Here is a 20,944-nt window from a genome sequence, read left to right on the forward strand (position 1 = left end):
AATCAGCATTTTTTGGAGAGAAAATTCGTGTTTTCTCAAACATGAACAAAAATGTTTGCATTGTCAATTTCACTTGAAATTCGTTAATGTACATTCCATATATATATATATATATATATATATATATATATATATACACATTAGGGCTGGGCGGTTTCGTTCGTTAATTTCGTAATTCGTTAAAAATTCGTTATTTTTTTTATAACGAAGCGATATTGAACCATTCAGGAGCAACTAAAAAACGAAACGAATTTTTCAATTCGTTTCATAATTGTTTCGTAATTGTTTCGTAATCGATTTGTAATTGTTTCGAAATCGTTTCATTATTGTTTCATTATTATTTCCGTATGTCTGGTGCAAATTTTATAGTTGCTGTTTGTTTTATCAGTGATAAAAAAAATATAATTATCACACCAACAGTCAACAACAGAGAGAGAGGGAAGCTTCAGAAGTTTCCCCTGTCCCATTTGGAGGTTTTTTTTGCGTATTGCACAATTGCGTCCGCCATTAACGAATCGATTCGTATTTGTTTCGTATTTGTTTCATATTTGTTTCGTAATTTCCGAAATTTCGTAAATATCAAACTTTTTTAAAGAAAAAATTCGGAATTCTTTTAAATAACGAAATGCAAAAAATCCCTAAAAACAAATCGGCTTTAGAAACAAATTTTTCTGTGGTTGGACAGCCCTATATATATATATATATATATATATATATATATATATATATAAAATACATATTTGAATGGCATCAGCTCAATTGATGCATTGATTTTCATCTTCATTTTGGTCTGAATATATAATATACCAGGTTTAGTGATTTTGTGAGCAAATGGGGATTTGTATAGCATAAAAGATAGATGATCAGACAAACAACCAGTTGAAATTCTAGTACAGAATAATTACTTTATTATGTACTGTCTATTTTATAGGCCCTGAAGACATGTTACAAAATGAAAATAAATTAAAGAGCATTGGGTTGTCGAAGGCTTTCATGGCCAGAATCTCTGGGTTGCTGTGGCTTTTTTGGGCTGTATGGCCATGTTCCAGAAGCATTGGGTTGGTTTTGGAATGCAACAACAACGCAAGAACCATAAGTCAGCATCTTGGGACATGCTGTTACTTTGTTTCTGATTTCCCAATGGTGCTTAACTGTGGCAAAGCACACCTTTTAAAAGTTACTTTTTGATCCCAAAAGAACTTTTCCTTGTAGTGTGACAGACCTATAATAATGGCAATGTATTATGGTCATCACATACCTTTCAACTGACCCAGACTGGATGGGACAGTCCCAATTAACCTTCTGTCTTCCCCACTTTTCAGCTGCTTTTACAACTTTCCCTTCTGCATATACACTTACCCAAATAATCCAGAGTACTGTACGCAGGAACTGCCACAGATGCAGCACAGGGGCATCCCCAGAGCCCTTTTGGTGTCCAATGGACAGATTGTCTGAGATCACATTGGGGTCACCATTGCCACTGATGTTTCAGCCAAAAGTAGAGCCTTGCTGTTGACATCACTTCTCATGAGATCATAACAGGTCATCAAGTCATGTGATCACTAAAAACAATGCCACACCAGCAATGCTGTGCTAGCAGGGGCGGCTCAACCCATTACGCAAAGTAAGCATTTGCAGTATAGTTGATTTTGCCCAAGGGCGCTCCTGAGGCGCTCTTGGGGGAAAATAGACCTTGACATATGCGAGTTGTAGATACTGGGATGTATAGTTCACCTACAATCAAAGAGCATTCTGAACTCCACCAATGATGGAATTGAACCAAATATGGCACAGAGAACTCCCACGGCGAACAGAATATATATATATCAGTGATTGGTGGTGGGGGGGGGGGGGCGCCAAAATACTGTTTGCTTACCATTGAAAATTACCTAGGGCCGCCTTTGTCTGCTAGGTAGCTGCTTCTAGCTAACGCCACAGTAATGGGTCAGCTGCATGTGTGGATTCTGGATCAGGCTAGATTTAGGGCAACCCAACTGTCCACTCCCCCAAAATACTAGGGTAACTCTGATACTTCCCAGAAACTCCTGAGTAAATTCTGATTCCCTTTTCAGTAGATTAATGGCTGATGCTGTGAAACCAGTTGTATGTCATGTAGACAGGATTTCCAAAGCGAGTTCTCTTTATCTGACCCATGCAGATGCGGTTCCAAATTCTCTCTCCTTCTTCAGCTCTCCCTCTTTGCCCTCAGCTTACTTGAGTTGTTGCAAAAGTGTTGAGTTCAAAATGCAAAAGTGCCATAGTTTATGTTCAATTAACTCAGCAGAAGGAAGAGACAGAATCACACCCTTCCCAGTAGGCTCAGGAAAAGGAAACTGCTGCAGCTTTTCCTGGAAGTCTGTTCTCTTTTTTTGCCATCTTGAATTCACTCTGATTTGATTTGGCCACAAGTATTCCAGTTTTCTAATGCTGGAGGATGTGTCATCATTCCTATGGTAAAATGACACAGGAGGAATTATTTTTTTCACTTTTCTTCTACATGCCTGCACACATATTCAGAGAAAGAGCAACTTCTTTCACCACCACCCCTTCTTTGCCCTTTGGAAGAAATCTATCTGCGAGTGAGGGACGCAGCTGCCTTCTTTCCAGGCCGTCTTGCCCCTGCCTCTATTACTATATGATCTCACTGTCTTCTCTCCTTTCTATTCCCCTCTTTTCAGAAAGCCGATATGCCCAAAGAGGCAGGACAGCCTGCCAGAGGTGATGGGAGAAGACTTAGCGAGCTTTTGGCGTTTGTTTAGAATTCATGCTGATGGGACCCTTGGCCAGCTGCCTCTGTCTTGTGCTGCTTTTCTCTCCGTGTTTACCAGGCAAGTTCTACAAGTAAGGTAGGTCGAGGGGGAACAAATAGGCTGAGAGCTCTTGGACCACTTGCCAAGAAATGAAGCAGCAGCTGGAAACAACATTTATCTTATCTGCACTTCATTCCCAAATGGAAGGAGAATTAAAATGAAATATTCCAATGTGAAGGCCTGCATAACATTTGTCATTAGCTGGCATTGAAGACAGGGGTGGAGATGCATAAATCTATTTTCTGTGCACACAGTTCTTGCTGCAGTCTTGATACATGCTTAGGCAACAATCAGCCATTTTTTCATCAATCAACCACCACAAATAATTAAAACTAAGTCACCTAGCCAAGATGGGAATAACTAGCTGTCCGATCATGTTGCCAGCAAGTATAAAAGGGTTAGAGCTGAAGAAAAACTAAACATGTTCCAACAATATCATGTTCTGGGACAAAAGGGCATGCTAGATTTCCTCATAGCATCCACGTGTTTATATGGCTTGGCTGTTGGGTGTCATGAAGAGGTTATTGGGTTGGATTTGGTTAATACATGAGTTTGGTGAACCAGTGGTCTACTGTATGGAAAACATTATCAAGTTCGAAGGGTCTTAGATGAGACAGAGAGAAGTCAAACACAAGTTCTAGGCTTTAAGAGAGCTGTCTTCAAGAAATTTAAGGAAATATTGAGTGTCATTCCATGGACAGGAATACTAAAAAAGAAGGGATTTAATGATGAATGGGAGTTTCTTAAAAGCGAGTTACTGAAGGCACAATTGCAAACAATGCATGCACAGAGAGAGAAAAATAAGAGAATTATAAAACAACCAGAATAGACCTCTAAAGAACTTTTAACTGAGCTAGTTTTAAAAGAGACATTCACAACATACAGAATGGGTAATGCCTGGCTTGACAACAGTCCCTATGAAAAAGATCTTGGAGTCTTACTGGACGACAAGTTGAACACGAGCCAACAGTGTGATACATCAGCTTAAAAAGCCAATGAGATTTTGGAATGCACCAAAAGGAGTATGGTGTCAAGATCAAGGGAAGTCATGGTGCCTTTCTATTATGCTAGTTAGACCTCACCTGGAATACTGTGTCCAATTCTGGGCACCACACTTTAAAAGAGATATTGACAAGCTAAAAAGGTGTCCAGAGGAGGATAACTAAAATGGTCAAAGGTCTGAAGACCATGAATCCCTATGAGGAGCATATTAAAGAGCTGGGCATGTTTAGCCTGCAGAAGAGAATGTTGAGAGGAGACATGATAGCCATGTATAAATGTGTGAAAGGATGCCGTAAGGAAATCAGGCCTTGAGTAATGGGTTCAAATTATGGAAGATTCCATCAGAACATTAGGAAGAACTTCCTGACTGTAAGAGCTATTCAGTGGTGGGACTTTCTACCCTCGAATGTGGTGGAAGCTCCTTCCTTGGAAGTTTTTAAACAGAGGCTGGATGGTCATCTGTCCAGGGTACTTTGTGCTTTTCCTGCATGGAAGGGGGTTGGACTAGATGGCCCATGTGGTCTTTTCCAATTCTATGATTCTAAAGGACGAAAGACGGGGCCTTCTCAATAGTGGCCCCTCGGCTGTGGAATACCCTTCCTACAGATATCAGATCGGCCCTCTCCTTATTGGCATTTCGGAGGAAAGTGAAGACCTGGTTGTTCGAACAGGCATTCGATTAGGCAGTGTAATTGATTACAGGAACACGGAATAACGGATGATGAGACTGGATTCTGATTCTGTTGACGAGACGCGAATGATTTGTCGTATTGATGTTTGTTGTTATGCTATTGTTTTTAAATGTTCCAATGGTTTTGTAATGTGTGCATTGAAATTGCTGCTGTTAACCGCTTTGAGTCGCCTAAGGGCTGAGAAAAGCGGTATATAAATGAAGTAAATAATAAATAATAAGGATTGAATTCTCAGAATTTGAAAAACTGAGTGTTATTGGTATAGTGGCTGAAATGTTGTACTTTGTTGTTCATTCATTCAGTCGTCTCCGACTCTTCATGACCTCATGGACCAGCCCACGCCAGAGCTCCCTGTCGGCCGTCACCACCCCCAGCTCCTTCAAAGTCAGTCCAGTCACTTCAAGGATGTCATCCATCCATCTTGCCCTTGGTCGGCCCCTCTTCCTTTTGCCTTCTACTTTCCCCAGCATAATTGTCTTCTCTAGGCTTTGCTGTCTCCTCATGATGTGGCACTAGGACTTCAGATATCGAAGTGCAGAATCTGTAAAGTTTCATTGATCAGCTGGGTCATTTTCTCTGAAGTCCATAGGAAGCTTGTTGTTAATGTGAAGATACAATGGGGATGAGAAAGCCATGTTTGTAGCTTAGAGTCCATTCAACACAGATGTAAACAATAAATAAATAATTGCATCCAAGATGATGTGGCAGTACGAAATCTGTCACTGGATCTTTGGTGGATTTTACAAAATCAATTCCAACTATGTTGAAAATACAGTTTCCATTTGGACAATAAAAGAGGGGAAATTAAACTTTTGTGGTTTGCTTTTTCCTCAGTTTATATTCATTGCTTGAGACTTGGACAATGCTTCAGTGTGTCAGATGCTGATGTCTGGAACATACCCATTAGCAATGTGTGCTTGCTGTACCATTTGTCATTTAGGTGTTCCTTAGACATAGGTTTTCCCACTGTGATGACAGCCAGTGAGATTTGAATTTTGGCGATTATTACTGACTGTGGAATAATCTCATTTTATTCCTTTCATGAACTTTAGATAAATTCAGCTGGCAAATGTTGACTTGGACAAGGTCACCCGCTTTGCTTCAGAACCTAAACTAGATGTTTTATCAATTCCAGCTCTTTGTCCTGTGCAGTGCAACACATTGCTCCTAATTTTAATTGTATCAAGTCATCTGTAACAAACACACACGGTCCTTAATGTAGAAAGTCCCAAATCTACTTTGTAAAATGAATATGAAGTTTACAATTACGACGTTTGACACTAATGCTCTAAAAGACGTGCATTTCATCTCCTACTATCTGTGGCAGGAAATGTAGTAAGCTGCCTAAGAGTTGTGTTATGTGATCCCACTTCTCTAAGTGGAATTGGAGCTCAATTCCAGAACAGTAATAATAGCCCCAGGAGTTTGATTTCCTTTGGATGAGAGATTGCTAGACAGCCATGGTTTCTTTTTAACATTTGCTTTATTTACAAATATACAAGCAGAGCAGAAGTGGAAGCAAACAGACATTCTTAATGCAGGTTTCAAAAATTATTCAAAAAGCAACTTTAATTTCCTCCGTCTCCTCTTCCCCTTTCCCATTGCATTGGCTATCTCTGAACAAAAAATTCTTTTGAGTGTGTCTACACTCTAGAATAAATGCAGTTTGACACCACTTGAACTACCATGACTCAGTGCTTTGGAATCATGGGAGCTTTAATTTGACATGAAAGTATCTCTGGGAAAGAATGTTGGTATCTCGACAAACTACAACTCCCATGATTCCTTAAACCCCGGTGGCGCAGTGGGTGAGCTTGTTGACCGAAAGGTCGCAGATTTGAATCCAGGGAGCAGCGTGAGCTTCCGCTGTTAGCCCCAGCTTCTGCCAACCTAGCAGTTTGAAAACATGCAAATGTGAGTAGATCAATAGGTACCGTTCCGGCGGGAAGGTAATGGCACTCCATGCAGTCATGCCGGCCACATGACCTTGGAGGTGTCTATGGACAACGCCACTCTTCAGCTTAGAAATGGAGATGAACACCACACCCCAGAGTCGGACAGACTGGACTTCATGTCAGGGGAAAACCTTTACCTTTACCTTAAGCCATGGTAGTTAAAATGATGCCATGCTGCATTAATTGTACAATGTAGAATCAGCTTTAGTCTTTCTGAACTAAAATGTGCCAAGGTAAAATGAAGCATGTTAAGATAGAGGTGGAAATCATGTGGCCTGTAAGTAAATAATGTGGCCTGGATTGCTGTTTCTAGCAATATTCAGCATTAGCTATACACTCTCCCTCCTTTTGCTTAGTTATTCCGAGTACAATATTTAACCATGTGAGACAAAGGACACAATTTCTTTGGTGCACACACATAAAACATATCAAAGCAAAAGTTTCATTCTTATTTTAACCCTAGCACTGCCCTGTTTTCAGGGTTGAGGACACCATATCTAGAGAGAGGAAAAGACGGAGGCTCAGAGCAATAGTTGCCAATGCCCCAACATCTTCAACCCTAATGGTAAGCCGGCTCTTTTGGTTCTCCACTTTTGATCCCTGCTTGCAGGAGCTGCCTTTGCAAGTGTGGGAGGGTTCTCTCTTTCTCCCATTGCTACAGCCCTAAGAAAACTCCCTTATCTGAGGACCCTACTTGTACTGGAAGGAAATTTCTCATTGTATTTCCTCTGGAAGGGGAATTATCCTGAAAAATGCAACAGGAAACTTTTAAATTCCTTCTCACTGCTTGTAAGGACCCTGTTCATTACGCTCCCCAAATACACAGACATGGCTGATGTTAAAGTTGCATCCAGCTTGGCCCTCCGTTTTTTTCTTCTTAACATTGAAATGTTTGAATTGATCTTTTATTTATTTATTTACTTTGTATCAGGAGCGATTTTCGAAACTGGTGTGAGAGAATTGGCCATCTGCAAGGACACTGCCCAGGGGATGCCCGGATGTTTTGCCATCCTGTGGGAGGTTTCTCTCATGTCCCCTCATGGGAAGCTGGAGCTCAGAGACGGGAGCTCACCCTACTCCCCAGATTCAAATCACCAACCTTTTGGTCAGCAGTCCTGCCAGCACAAGGGTTTAACCCATTGCGCCACCGGGGGCTCCTGAATCGTTTATGGCCAGCCCAAATGGTTAGAGGCAGCACACAGAAGCAGCCCTTCAATTTGGCAGTTGGAGACAGTTTTATCAATACCATACTGTGAATGGTTATATCATTTGAAAACTGTTTCAGCTATATGTCTCTAGAACATGGCCATATAACCCGGAAAAACCTACAGCAACCCAGAAGTACAGAGTGTTTGAGGACTGGGACATCCGTAGGGATACCAAGATGCTTGTTTATAAAGCTATTGTCCTCCCAACCCTGCTATATGCCTGCGAAACGTGGACTATTTATAGATGTCACATGCAACTCCTGGAACAATTCCATCAACATTGCCCCCCAAAAATCCTGCAAATCTCTTGAGAAGGCAGGCCGACAAATATCAGCATGCTGGAAGAAGCAAAGACCACCATCACTGAAGTGATGGTCCTCTGTCATCAACTCCACTGGACCGGCCACATTGTCCGAATGCTGATCATCGTCTCCCAAAGCAGTTACTCTACTCCGAACTCAAACACAGAAAATGTAATGTTGAACGACAGGAAAAGAGATTTAAAGATGGGCTCAAAGTCAACTTTAAAAATTGTGGCATAGACACAGAGAACTGGGAAGCCCTGGCCCTAGAGCACTCTAGTTGGAGGTCAGCTGTGACCAGTAGTGCTGTAGAATTTGAAGAGGCACGAATGGAGGGCGAAAGAGAGAAACGTGTCAAGAGGAAGGTGTGTCAAGCCAACCCTGAACCCTGACCGGGACCACCTTCCACCTGGAAACCAATGCCCTTACTGCGGAAGGGACATGCAGGTCAAGAATAGGGCTCAACAGTCACCTACGTACCTATCACCAGGACACCGCACTTGGAGAACAATCTTACTCGGACAACGAGGGATTGCCTAAGTAAGTAAGTATTTGGGGATTGCAATTCCCTGAGTTCCTCGACAAGTATGTCTGCGGTTAGAGGATTCTAGGAATTGTAGCATCAACAATCTTAGGTTGAAATTTCATGATCATACATATTCAACCATCCCCCACCCTTCGAAAAAAAATGAGAAAATGTAAAAACCAGAATGACAAGGGAAAAATATACTTCCCTCACCTCGCCTTGTCTTGCTGGAGCCAGCCAGATTCTTGGAGCAAGAAAAAGTTTGAAGATAAAATTTGATCTTCTGCCCTTCTTTAGATAAATTATTTAGCGTTTCTTTTCTTTTTGTTCCTTTTCTGTTTGTTGTTTGCTCTATTTTATTTTCAAATATTTTCTGTTGCTAGGCCTTTGTTGCTACCATGTGTTTTGTTATTGCATATTATATTGTCTGTATTATTGGAATAATAACAGGTTTTCAAAAAAAGAAACTCTGCATTTAATATTGTGCTGGGGGGGGGGGGGGGTTAGTTAAAATATAGACCCCTTTTTAACATGTGGGTAATTTTTCTTTCATGGGACAATATTCCAGCATGTGATTTCTGGTACCCACAGGCTGCCAGATCATCCAGATTATCAAAACAGGCAAACCAAATTGTCTGCTTTGAACTGGATTATATGAGTCTACACTGGATAATTTGGATTTTATATGGAAGTGTAGATGGAGTCACATTTTAACAGGAAGTTGAGCCATGGCTCTTCTAATCCAGCTGTGGCTCCAATTTCATAGAACATACTAGGACTGGGCAAGAAAATAGATCCACCATTGTTAGAGTCCCTTCTTAATGGAAACTAAGGCCCCTTCTACACTGTCATATAATCCAGATTATAAAAGCAGATAATCTACATTATTTGCTTTCAACTGGATTTCGGAGAACAAGCCCTATAAGGAGCAACTTAAAGAGCTGGGCATGTTTAACCTGCAAAAGAGAATGCTGAGAGGAGACATGATAGCCATGCATAAACATGTGAAGGAGGAGGGAGTAGGCTTGCTTTCTACTGCCCTGGAAACCAGGATGCGGAGCAATGGCTTCGAACTACAGGAAAGGAGATTCCACCTGAGCTTCCCGTGAGCTGTTCAGCAGTGGAACTCTCTGCCTCAGAATGAGGTGGAAGCCCCTTCTTTGGAGGTTTTTAAACAGAGGCTGGATGGCCATCTGTCAGGGGTGCTTTGAATGTGATTTTCCTGCATCTTTGCAGGGAGTTGGACTGGATGGCCCACAAGGTCTCTTCCAACTCAGTGATTCTATATGACTCTACACTGCAGATAATCTGGATTTTCTATGGCAGTGTAAAGGGGGTCTATGATCTTTCTGATATTATGCTAAAGAGAGAACTCTTGAATCCAAAAGTTTGATTCCAAACTTCCAATGATGCATTTTATGGCCCTACGTCCTGCCACACTCTCCAAAGAGTTGAACTGCTGCTCCTAGAAGTCCCTAAAACAGCAATCTTTTAAATATATTGCATTGTCATCATCCCATGCCGTTTTAACATCAAAAATACCAACATCAAAGCCAGAAGTGAGTTTCTTAACATTGATTGGCTTTGCAAGGGAGGGATTTCTGGCAAGCCAAGCACCTCCAATGCTGGGGAAAATAGAAGGAAAAAGGAAGAGTGGCCAACCAAGGGCAACATGGATGGATGGGATCCTTTAAGTGACTGGAATGACCTTGAAGGAGCTGGGGGTGGTGACAGCCGACAGGGAGCTCTGGCGTGGGCTGGTCCATGAGGTCACGAAGAGTCAGAAACGACTGAACAAATGAACAACAAAGCACCTCCAGGAGGATGGAAAATTGCTCCCTATACCTGGCATGCTTGGCCTGGTCTTAAAATAGGGTTCCATAGGCCGATGGGAGCCATTTCACTGTATGCCTGTGACAATCTGAACATGATGCTGCTACCCTTCATATTCATATAACCAGAATGCTTATATATTCTCAAGGTTTGCATACTGGGGGAAAGCTGGCTTTGCTTCTGGATGCTGGACTGGATGCCTTGAGCCATGAACAGCTTAGTATGTTTATTCCCTCAAGTTTTTAAGGCTGGCTTGGAACTATACCTAATCCAAATATTACTTCTTATTTGGGTTGCATGTGTCTTCCCTTAGAGCAGTGGTTCTCAACATGTGGGTCCCCAGATGTTTTGGCCTTCAACTCCCAGAAATCCTAACAGCTGGTAAACTGGCTGAGTTTGGGGAGTTGCACCTGGCAACCCACAGGTTGAAGGCCACTGGCTTAGGGCCCTACCACATAGCCATATAACCCAGAATATTATGGCAGAAAATCCCACAATATCTGCTTTGAACTAGGTTATCTGAGTCCACACTGCCATATATTCCAGTTCAAAGGAGGAAATGTGGAATTTTATTCAGCTGTGTGGAAGGGGCCCTAGAGAGAACAGTGAAAGCAAATTTATATGCTGGACAGAGCTAACCCCCACCTTGTATATAAAGAAAACCAATTAAGCCATTTCTGCATATACTTTTCTTATTTTATTTAATGCTGCCGATTATGAAGAGGGACAAAGTGCTAACATTCCAACCATAAAAATCTTGGTAACCTCCCGCACCTAGCTTCTGAAATATCCGCTACACTCACAATTTCAAACCCATCATCACAATCCAAAACTCAAGAAAATACCCTTTCTTTTTTAAAAAAAAATGTACACCCAATTGTACCCAACACCAAAGTGAATTTCCCACCGTTTGGAGTGGGAAATAATTTTGTGCAGATTATACACAAGCATTTTGTTTGTTTCTTTTTCCTTACTAGTTTTGACAAAAATTGTGATTCTTAAACTTACTTAGAGTAGCCTAGTTTCAGGGTATGAATTGCCCTGCTGATACATCCACTCCATTTATCTGTTTCTGAATTTAAAAACAAAACAAAGCCGAGCCAGTCCTTTCATTGAAGACCAGGAGGCTGGGTGGACGGGCAGTTTGGAAGTATCCCATTCTTTCCTCTGACTGTAAGACTTGCATCCTAATCCAGAAAAATGGAACCCAAGATAAGCTGTTTTTGTTGTTTCGCTCTGGGAGGTGCACTATTTACATGTTCAAAAATCACCCTTATTGCTTCGCATGTTCCAGGCCTGAGCAATGCACAGTGCAGAAAACAAACTCCAGCTCTGGATTTAAATTATGCTGGTTTTGCTCATCCTTGGTTTAATCGATCCCTTATCCCCAAAATAACAGAGTACACTAGGATGGGGAAGGGTCCGGCATTGTTGAGCCTATTTGGTTTTTGTTGTGTGGAGCCCCACAAAAGGGTGAGGAAGAACACACCGGTCATCTATTCCTCTTTTTTGTTTCCCCTCAGCAAAAATACCCTTAAAGAATACACAATTCTGCTGTGTCTTGTGCTGAAAGCAAAAGCAGATTTACTTGGGGAAACCCTCTTTCGACCCATCAGATTACGTAAAGCTTGCAGATTGTGTGTGTGAAAATTTTGTAATCAGTTATCATGTAATCTCCAAAGTCTACATAGGAACCAAATTATATACCAGAGTTGAGGGCTGGTTGAGCCTCATTGATTAATGCAGTTAAAGTTTGTACAGGGATGTGTGCTGATATTACTGCTGTTACAATTCCCATCTCAGGGAACAAAAAAATAAGTGTCATGGTGATAGCCCCAGTTTGCATTCCATCTGCTCATCAAACAGCACCATTTGTTTCCTTGACAGTTCATCAAGGAAAGCCTCAGTGTCCGCTTCTCTTCAGCCCAGTCACTCCTGCACGGCATCTGCAGGTTGATGGCAATCCAGATCTCCTTTCATCTCCACACTTCCTGGCAACTTGACTCCAGTTTTCCGATCCACACACCAACATTTCCCTCGTTGCCCATCCAATGCTGGGTGACACTGAAGAAGAAAAACAGAAGGACAACTCATTATCAGGATAGGAAATGAGGGAGTCTAATAGTAGACTCTTCTATCCACCCTATCCTTTAACTAGTTTCACATATTGGCCCCTCTCCCACTCCAAAAAATGAGTCCGTTGTTGCTTGTTTATTATTGTTTATGCTGTTTTATGCTGTTTTAATATGCTATTGTTCTGTTTTTAATTGTATGTTGCCTTGGGCTTGGCCCCATGTAAGCCGCCCGAGTCCCCTCAGGGAGATGGAGGCAGGGTAGAAAAATAAACTACTTCTTCTACTTCTTCTTCTTCTACTACTACTACTACTTCTTCCTCCTCCTCCTCCTCCTCCTCCTCCTCCTCCTCCTCCTCCTCTTCCTCTTCCTCTTCCTCCTGCTCCTGCTTCCGCTTCTTCTAGAGCAATCATGTCTGCCTCCTCCTTTACCTCCCCTTCATACAACAATTATAACAGGACAGGAGAGAAGGGGCAGACCTAATCTCGCCAGGGAGAGAGTTCTATAACCGGGGGGGGGGGGGGGGGGGAGGAACCACAGAGAAGGCCCTGACTCTCATCCCCACCAAACATGACTGCGAAGGTGGTGGGACTGAGAGCAGGGCCTCTCTGGAAGATCTTAAAGTCCTTGATGGTTTATAGGGGAAGATATGTTCGGACAGGTAAACCGGGCCAGAGCCATGTAGGGTTTTGTAGGTTAAAACCAACACTTTGAATTGTGCTCGGAAACTAATTGCCAGCCAGTGGAGCTGGTGTAAAAGGGGAGTTCCAGTGGTTTTCTTCCTGTGGATCCCCAGACGTTTTGGCCTTCAACTCCCAGAAATCCTAACTGGGATTTCTGGGAGTTGTATGCCAAAAAAATCTGGGGACTCACATGTTGAGAACCACTGATCTATCTAGTAACCATTGACACTCAGTTCCCCCCAACACAATACATGGTTGTGCTGATGGAAAGTATAGGATGGGAATAACCAAACAAGGATCATCTGTCAATTGTTATCTAGCAGCCATTGACACACAGTCCTCCTTGCTTGGCTGCCTCCCTCTTCCTGTTGACCACAACATGGTTGGAGAGAGAGCAGAAAAGAGGACAGGGGAAATTTTCTCCTCCCTGTGGATTTTTAAAGATGTCAAAGAGAAGTTTGTTTAAATTACTTATTCTCCCCCACTGGTACAAATAATTTTAACAAGGACATCCTTATTACTGGCTGCTAGAAGCAATAAATGCAAGTAAAAATCAGTCAAAAGCAAACAGACTGCTCAGAATTGAAACCCACCCATCTTTGACATAGGTGAACCTATACTCTGGTATTACCTGTTTGGGGTGAAAGTTCCCATTGCGGTCACAGTTGGGGATGGGGATTAGGTACAGATCCTCATGGGTTCGGGTTTGGGATGCTGCTAACCTCTCCAGTGCTCTCTGAAGTTCACTTTGACATGAGCCTTGGACCTGTTGACAAAGCAATGGATGGAAATGATGTCCAAATGTTGTGACAAGAATAAGCAGAAAGGCAATTAAGAGTAATTCTATACCTATTGAATTAACTCTTTGCATTTGAAGAGAAAAATGTATATTTAGAGCACTAACAGATGAATCTCAGCCCTGTATTTTTTCTCTCCATCATAGACATAAGAGAGTCTGCAAAACAATACCTGCTCCCTTAAGAAATAAACTGCTGCCGATTGGATGAAAGTAATTGCTTAGATTAAATCAAATGTAGGCAACTGCGGCCTTCCAGACATAGATGGACTACAAGTAGGAGAGAAGAATGCTGGTCCTCTATATGTTCATGAATTCCATTTCCAACAGCCCTAAGGAATCATGGGGGGTGGAATTCAAAAATACTCAGGGGACCACAAATTGGTGCCCCTGCGTCAAAGGAACAGCAAAGTGAAGCAATGGATAATGAGATTCCTCACATTCCTGGTGGTTCCCATCCCCAGAGGAGAAACCAGAACACCTCACCACTGGTCGTGTCTCCTCCCGGATAGGTAGGATCCCACTGTTCCTCATCTTGACACCACTGTTTATCCTCTCACGTGCTCTTGCTTGCTGCTTCTGGAGGCATTTTCTGTCATGGCTGCTGCAGGGGCTGAAGTTGTTGGGCTGCGGGAGTTCAACAACTTCCTCCAGTTCTGAAGAGAAAGAGAAAGACAAGACCATGAAAAGAGTCAACAAAAAGGGGATTTGTGTTGTGAGGTTGCAAGAAGCAGTCTTTATATAAGATTAAGAATACACTGTTTACTACAATGATTACTTTATTACAGCCCATTACTGCAAAGATTTCTTTTATTTTAAGTTGTTCTGTCGTGTGCTGGGCCTGTAAAGAATTTCCTTTAGGACAGGACGTGCAACGTTTGCCCAGCGGGAAGCCAGGGGGCCAAAAGAGAAGTTCTCAGAGGTTTTCCTCCACAAATGATCTTTAGATGGCTTGTGAAGTATAACAAAGTACTTTATTAATGAACAAACAGAAACTTTTCTTGTCTTCAGTAAAGTTAAACAAATGATTCCAAGCTTTTAGGCAACTGGTGAATTCCTAATCTTGCCCATGAAGGACAGGCAACTGTCTTCAATAACTTCTTCTTTAAAGGAAAATCCCCTTTTTAACTTCTCCCTGGCTGACTGTAATCTAACCCTTACTGATGTGGGCTCCACTACTGGGTCAAACTGCATCTTGAAGCACTGAGTGGACCTACCAGTTAAGGCTTAGATATTCTCCAGCTGGAATTCTTTGGTCTTTAGGGCTGTTTCCCTGGAAATCTTTGGAGACTCTTAAGACTGTTCTCCCCCGGAAAGTCTTGGATGCTCTTAAGACCCCGGAAAGTCTTAAGGGTTGAAGCTTTTGTACAGGGGAAGCTTGCACGCGTCCTGTACATTAGCTTTCCTTGCTGAGACTAATTAAAAATTGCTCCCTTCCCTTCCCAATTACCCTGAGCAAGGGGCGGGACAAAAACTTAACGATGATGGACAGGTGACTTGCCCTATGACTGCAACCAAAGGAAGCCACCTATCTGCAGAGTCCCTGAAACCTAGGACTGCAAACAAACATTTAATACAAAGTAAATAAAGTTGGAGCTCCTGGTACAGCCGTACCAGCACATAAGTAAACAGCAAAACAATGGCTTTCTCCATCAATTCCCAAATATGCTTGTTTAAACCATGGAACAAACATCAAAACTTTTATTTTCAAAGCTAGCCTTAGCAAAATTTTGGAGGCAAATGCTTTTTGAAAAAGAAACTATAATTTTACAAATCTGTAACTACATTGCACAAATGTAATGAAACCCTGCTAATGAATTACAAATATATAAACCGAGGAACTACCAAGAATGTATGGATGCACTTCGTTGTTGTTGTTTATTCGTTCAGTCACTTCCAACTCTTCATGACCTCGTGGACCAGCCCACGCCAGAGCTCCCTGTCAGCTGTCACCACCCCCAGCTCCTTAAGAGTCAAGCCAGTCACTTCAAGGATACCATTCATCTACCTTGCCCTTGGTTGGCCCCTCTTCCTTTTTCCTTACATTTTCCCCAGCCTAATTGTCTCCTCTAAGCTTTCCTGTCTTCTCATGATGTGGCGAAAATACTTCATCTTGGCCTCTACTATCTTTTCCTCCAATGAGCAGTTGGGTTTTATTTCCTGAAGTATGCACTGGTTGGATCTTCTTGCGGTCCAAGACACTCTCAGAATTTTCCTTCAACACCACAGTTCAAAAGCATCTATCTTTCTTCACTCAGTCTTCCTTATGGTCCAGCTCTCACATCTGTAGGATACCACGGGGAATACTATTGCTTTAACTATGCGGATCTTCGTTGGTATGAATGCACATCACAACTGAATTTGGAATTTCTTAATCTGGCACTCCTGATGAGTACCTGGCACTTCTGATACATGCTGGGGCTTCTAATGTTCACTGGGAAGTTCTTATGCACATTGGACCCTTTTGATGCACATCAGGAATTTTTTTTTTCGGTCACCAGGCACTCCTGTTGTGCTTAGGCACTCCCTATGGTCATTTTCGGATGCACATCCAGATGCCCATAGGTATCCATCGCAAATTGAAACTGTGGTGTATCTATCACTTAACGGCCTATCACTGCACGTTGGAAGCCTGTACACTGTAACATCATGGCAGCCCCAAAGTGAATTAGGATGTTGTGAAACTTCTATTTCTTGCACATACAAGCCCCATGCCAAATATCAAACACACCCTTCCCTCATTAATATCATGTTACAGCAGCAAGTGATATATCTTGTCACTCAAAATGTTAATGTTATTTGCATTATGACATGTAAAATAACCACGATAGAACTTCTTGCTCAACAAGACACCAGAAGCCTATATTGGTTTGTTAGTCTCAACTAGAAGAGAGCGGCTGAATAATGGATCCACATTTATGTAAATCCCACTGATCATACAGAGCTACTTTAGCATGAATGAGAAGCTGGAGTGAGAAGTGTCAAAGCCTCATCCAGATGGTCAAAATTTATTGATGAATACAGATTTTCTTTTCAATTACTACAAAAAAGTAAATATTCTATCTTTGGACCAAAATTTCCCCTATACATCCATATGAACATTATGCTCCAGATTTTGAGGCCATGTTACCATGTACACTTTTACAGGTTCATCTCTAGTTTCAAAAGCCACGGATACATTTTTAAAACCACATGATAATCATCTTTATGCAACTTTAATTAAAATTCATTTTCTCCAACCTTTACGGCTGCATTTCTCTACTCACTCCGGTCATCTGGGGAGGCCCTGCTCGTGATCCCACCTACGTCGCAAGCGCGCTTGGTGGGGACACGGGACAGGGCCTTCTCTGTGGCGGCCCCCCGACTTTGGAATGCCCTTCCAAAAGAGCTTCGTCAGGCCCCTACTCTAGCAGTTTTCAGAAGGAACCTAAAAACTTGGCTGTTCCGATGTGCCTTCGCAGATTAGGAATCCCCATCCCAAGTCCTAGATGCACTTTAGCACAACTATTGTTGCTGCACACTGCACTTTTAATCTTACGTTCCTCCTGCCATCTCAGCACTTTTAACCCTGTACCCCATTGCGCTGGCCGAACCAGTTTTAATAGTGTCTTGATGTATTGTCATTGTGGTTATTTTGCTTAATTGTTTTGATTTGCTTTGTTTATTGTTGTGTTATGTTTTCTATTGTATTGTATTTGAGGCTTCGGCCCGTGTAAGCCGCATCGAGTCCTTCGGGAGATGCTAGCGGGGTACAAATAAAGTTAATAATAATAATAATAATAATAATAATAATAATAATACTGTAAATCAATTGTTAAGTTGTCAATAACGAAACCAGTTAAGATCCTTGCCTTCCTTAAGAAGCAATGTTCAAGATGTCTTGTGAATAATAATAATAAAATCATCAGTCAACCTTGATTTTAGTCTTTGTTTCAAAAAGGCTTCTGTAGTGAAGTGACTAATATTTTCTTAGGGGGGAAATCTGCTTATGTATACAAAATTTGTAGCATAGTATACCTAATACGGTAATTTTTAAATGCAGCATGTGCCTTAACTTTATCATACCAAAGATAACCATGCCACCCAAATCTTACATCATGACTTTCAAATTGCAAAACTTTCCAATCTTTAAGTAGTATCAATTTCTTTAGCCAAACAAAACTGCAAGCTTCGTAATATAATTGAACATTAATTATTCCCAAGCTGAGTTTCTTTGCCTTCCAAACAAATCTATAAATCTTTTTGCCATTGCACAAAAAGTTTTTTTTAATCTTTCTTATAATACAAATCATTTGAAAGAGATATAATACCTTTGGCAAAACATTTGTTTTTTTATTTCCCCGGTTATCCTAAATCTCTTTTAATTTCTTTCTCTAGTTTGTCATAGCTTATTACTGTTTTAAAACAATTTGTAACTGTAACTACCAAATAGTTAATCCATTTTTTCCTATTTATCATTTGAAAGAGTAGTTCATTATCTTCTAAAGTCTTATTTTTAGTCAGAAATTTTATTTTATCACAGTTCACTTTAAACCCTGAACATGTCCCAAACAAATGAAGATCTTCCAAAACAGCATTTATTGAGTCCAATGGAGTTTGTGTCACAAGGTCATCCACACTCTCCATTTATACTCTTCTTTTGACTCTCACTTCATAGATTCTGACATCTTGTCTAATATCTCTTAGTAAGATCTCTAATGTCCGATAAAAAGTAAAAGCCAACTTTGTCTACTCCCTTTTGTATTTCAGTTGGACTTGTTACATTACTACCCCTTTGAACTGAGTAAATTGCCTTTACTGTTCAAATAATATTTTCACCAAAGGTCAATCTCGCCAATCCTTGATATAAGCAATTCCAAGAAATAGTATCAAATGCTTTCTCTGTGTCCAAAAAATCAAAACAGACTTGTTGTCATTATGATGTTCCAAAAATCCAATTATATTAAAAACAGTTCTCACATAATTCCTTAGTTGTTTTCTTGGCACAAAAATATTATGATCCTCATGGATATTCCTAGAAATAGGTTTTCTCAATCTGCTTGCCAAGATGGTAGTAAAAAAAGTACTCCAGATGTTGTTGGACTGCAACTCCCAGCAACCCTAGCCAGGATAGCTAGGGATTCTAGGAATTGTCTAGCAACATCTGGAAGGCCACATGACTCTCATTCTTGACCACAAAGGGTACTGTGGGTCAGTGTTTGTGTCTTCTATTTTTTTAACCTTAATATTTGCCATGTTCCTTTAAATCAAATCTGACACGTTAAGAGAGGCAGTTACTTTCCCCACCTACTCATTTGTATGGTCATTTTGGGTTATGTTCTGCTTGGACAGTAAGACACTTTTATTTTAAGGAATGGAGAAGAAAGTGAAGCTTTTCAGATGTGGCTGGACTGGCCTAGAGGTGATGGGAGTTGCAATACAACTATATCTTAGGGCGCTTCCAGGCAGCACTAAATTGCGGGTTTTAAACAGGGGCAAAAAAATCCCAGGACTTCAGAAGAGGTCCACATACAGACCTGCTGGTCCCGGGATTTCTGCCTCTGTTGTCCAGACTAGATGTTTTGTCATGAGATTTGGAGGCTTCCAAGATGGCTACTGCAGGGCTTTGGCATTAAAAAAAAAAACCTTGAGTGCATATATGCGGAGAATCACTGAGGCGAATCTCTGCAAAAGTTCTGTCCTTTGTCCTGGACAGAGAAACTGTGCCCTCCAAACTTTTCATGAAGTTTCTGGCACACAAACAAAGTTTTTACCTTCTACTCAAGTGTCACCTTCTTTGTAGTATCCTAGCAACCAATAGTGAAAGGACCAAGGTGGAGATATCTCCAGCTCATCCCTTGTTTGGGCATCATCCAGCATGTCAACGACTTAATTCAAGAAATAGTTTTCTAAATCAATCAAATCAAAACATTTATTTCGGTCATTGACCAGCACAGGAAATAGTGTCACGTTTCCATACAAACCTGGCATGTTTGGTACATTAAAAATATAAATACAACTACTAAAAACACAATATGGGTGAGGGAGCAGAAGGGGAAACAGGGTAAAAACATACAATGCCCAGATCCATCACCAAATTGTAGATTCAGGGAAGACGATTACTGGACACACAGTTGACTTTTGGAACTAGTCATTCCCTGGCGGATTTTGTATGCTGCTGCACAAAACTTTGCGACATTGTAGGTTGTAGCTGAATTAGTATCCGCAAGTAGCAGGGAGGTATAAAATTGTCCTGAATGGCCTGGGTGCTTGTCTATCAAGGGTAAGATAAGCCTGGCACGGGTATCCCTGTAGAACGGACACTGAAGGAGCACATGTTCTATTGTTTCCACATGACCCGAGTCACAGGGGCAGAGTCTCTCTGGGAAAGTGATCTTCCGGTAGCGGCCTTCGAGTACAGCTGATGGGAGAGCGTAGCATCGGGCCAGGGTGAAAGCCCTTCGATGAATAGGAACCTCTAAGTATGTTAAATATGCCATAGGGGAGGCAAGGTATCTGCTCTCTTCACTGATAAGGAAGCTTGGAGCCGAGGCCAGATCTAGTTGGCGCTCTGTGTCTGTGATACGTTGTTTAATAAGTGCTTTGGCTTGATTGTAATCCATAGCTAATAGTAGACCTGGAGAAAATCCCAACGAGGAGATTTTGGATGCTACCGCCTGCTTCCATGTGGATTGGAAGTCATCCTCCATGGTTAGTGGGGCAAGGCCAAGGGGTGCACGGGACAGTCTGAGCCAGAGGTTAAATATGGCCACCCACACCCTGGCCTCCACTCTCATAAAACCCGTCTCTTAGTTTTCTAAGATCTCAGCAAGCGAGAGTCCAAAAGTGGCAGGCTCAAACCCAGAGCCTCAATCAATGGCTGATACCAAATGAGAGACTCCCCCCTGAGCACACAGAAAACTGGGCGACTTGGAAGGTGCTGAACAGACTGCGCTCCAGCACCATGAGATGCAGAGCTAACCTTAAGAAATGGGGCTACAAAGTGGAATCCACGACATGCGAGTGTGGAGAAGAGCAAACTACAGACCACCTGCTGCAATGCAACCTGAGCCCTGCTACATGCA

General features: G+C 41.7%; 1 protein-coding gene across 1 annotated transcript in view; it reads right to left on the bottom strand.

Annotated features, from left to right (window-relative positions):
* Positions 1–5,968: 5,968 nt before the first annotated feature.
* Positions 5,969–20,944, bottom strand: part of IGFBP4 (insulin like growth factor binding protein 4) — a 77,303-nt gene continuing 62,327 nt past the window's right edge. The window contains exons 2-4 of the mRNA XM_060781029.2: positions 14,367–14,536; positions 13,716–13,850; positions 5,969–12,392 (exon numbers count right to left, since the gene is read on the bottom strand). Coding sequence (XP_060637012.1) covers positions 12,258–12,392; positions 13,716–13,850; positions 14,367–14,536 — 440 coding nt within the window. The 3' untranslated portion in view covers positions 5,969–12,257. The remainder of the gene's footprint in view (positions 12,393–13,715; positions 13,851–14,366; positions 14,537–20,944) is intronic.

The sequence above is a fragment of the Anolis sagrei genome, chromosome 6, assembly GCF_037176765.1.
Source record: "Anolis sagrei isolate rAnoSag1 chromosome 6, rAnoSag1.mat, whole genome shotgun sequence".
NCBI classification, from domain to species: domain Eukaryota; kingdom Metazoa; phylum Chordata; class Lepidosauria; order Squamata; family Dactyloidae; genus Anolis; species Anolis sagrei.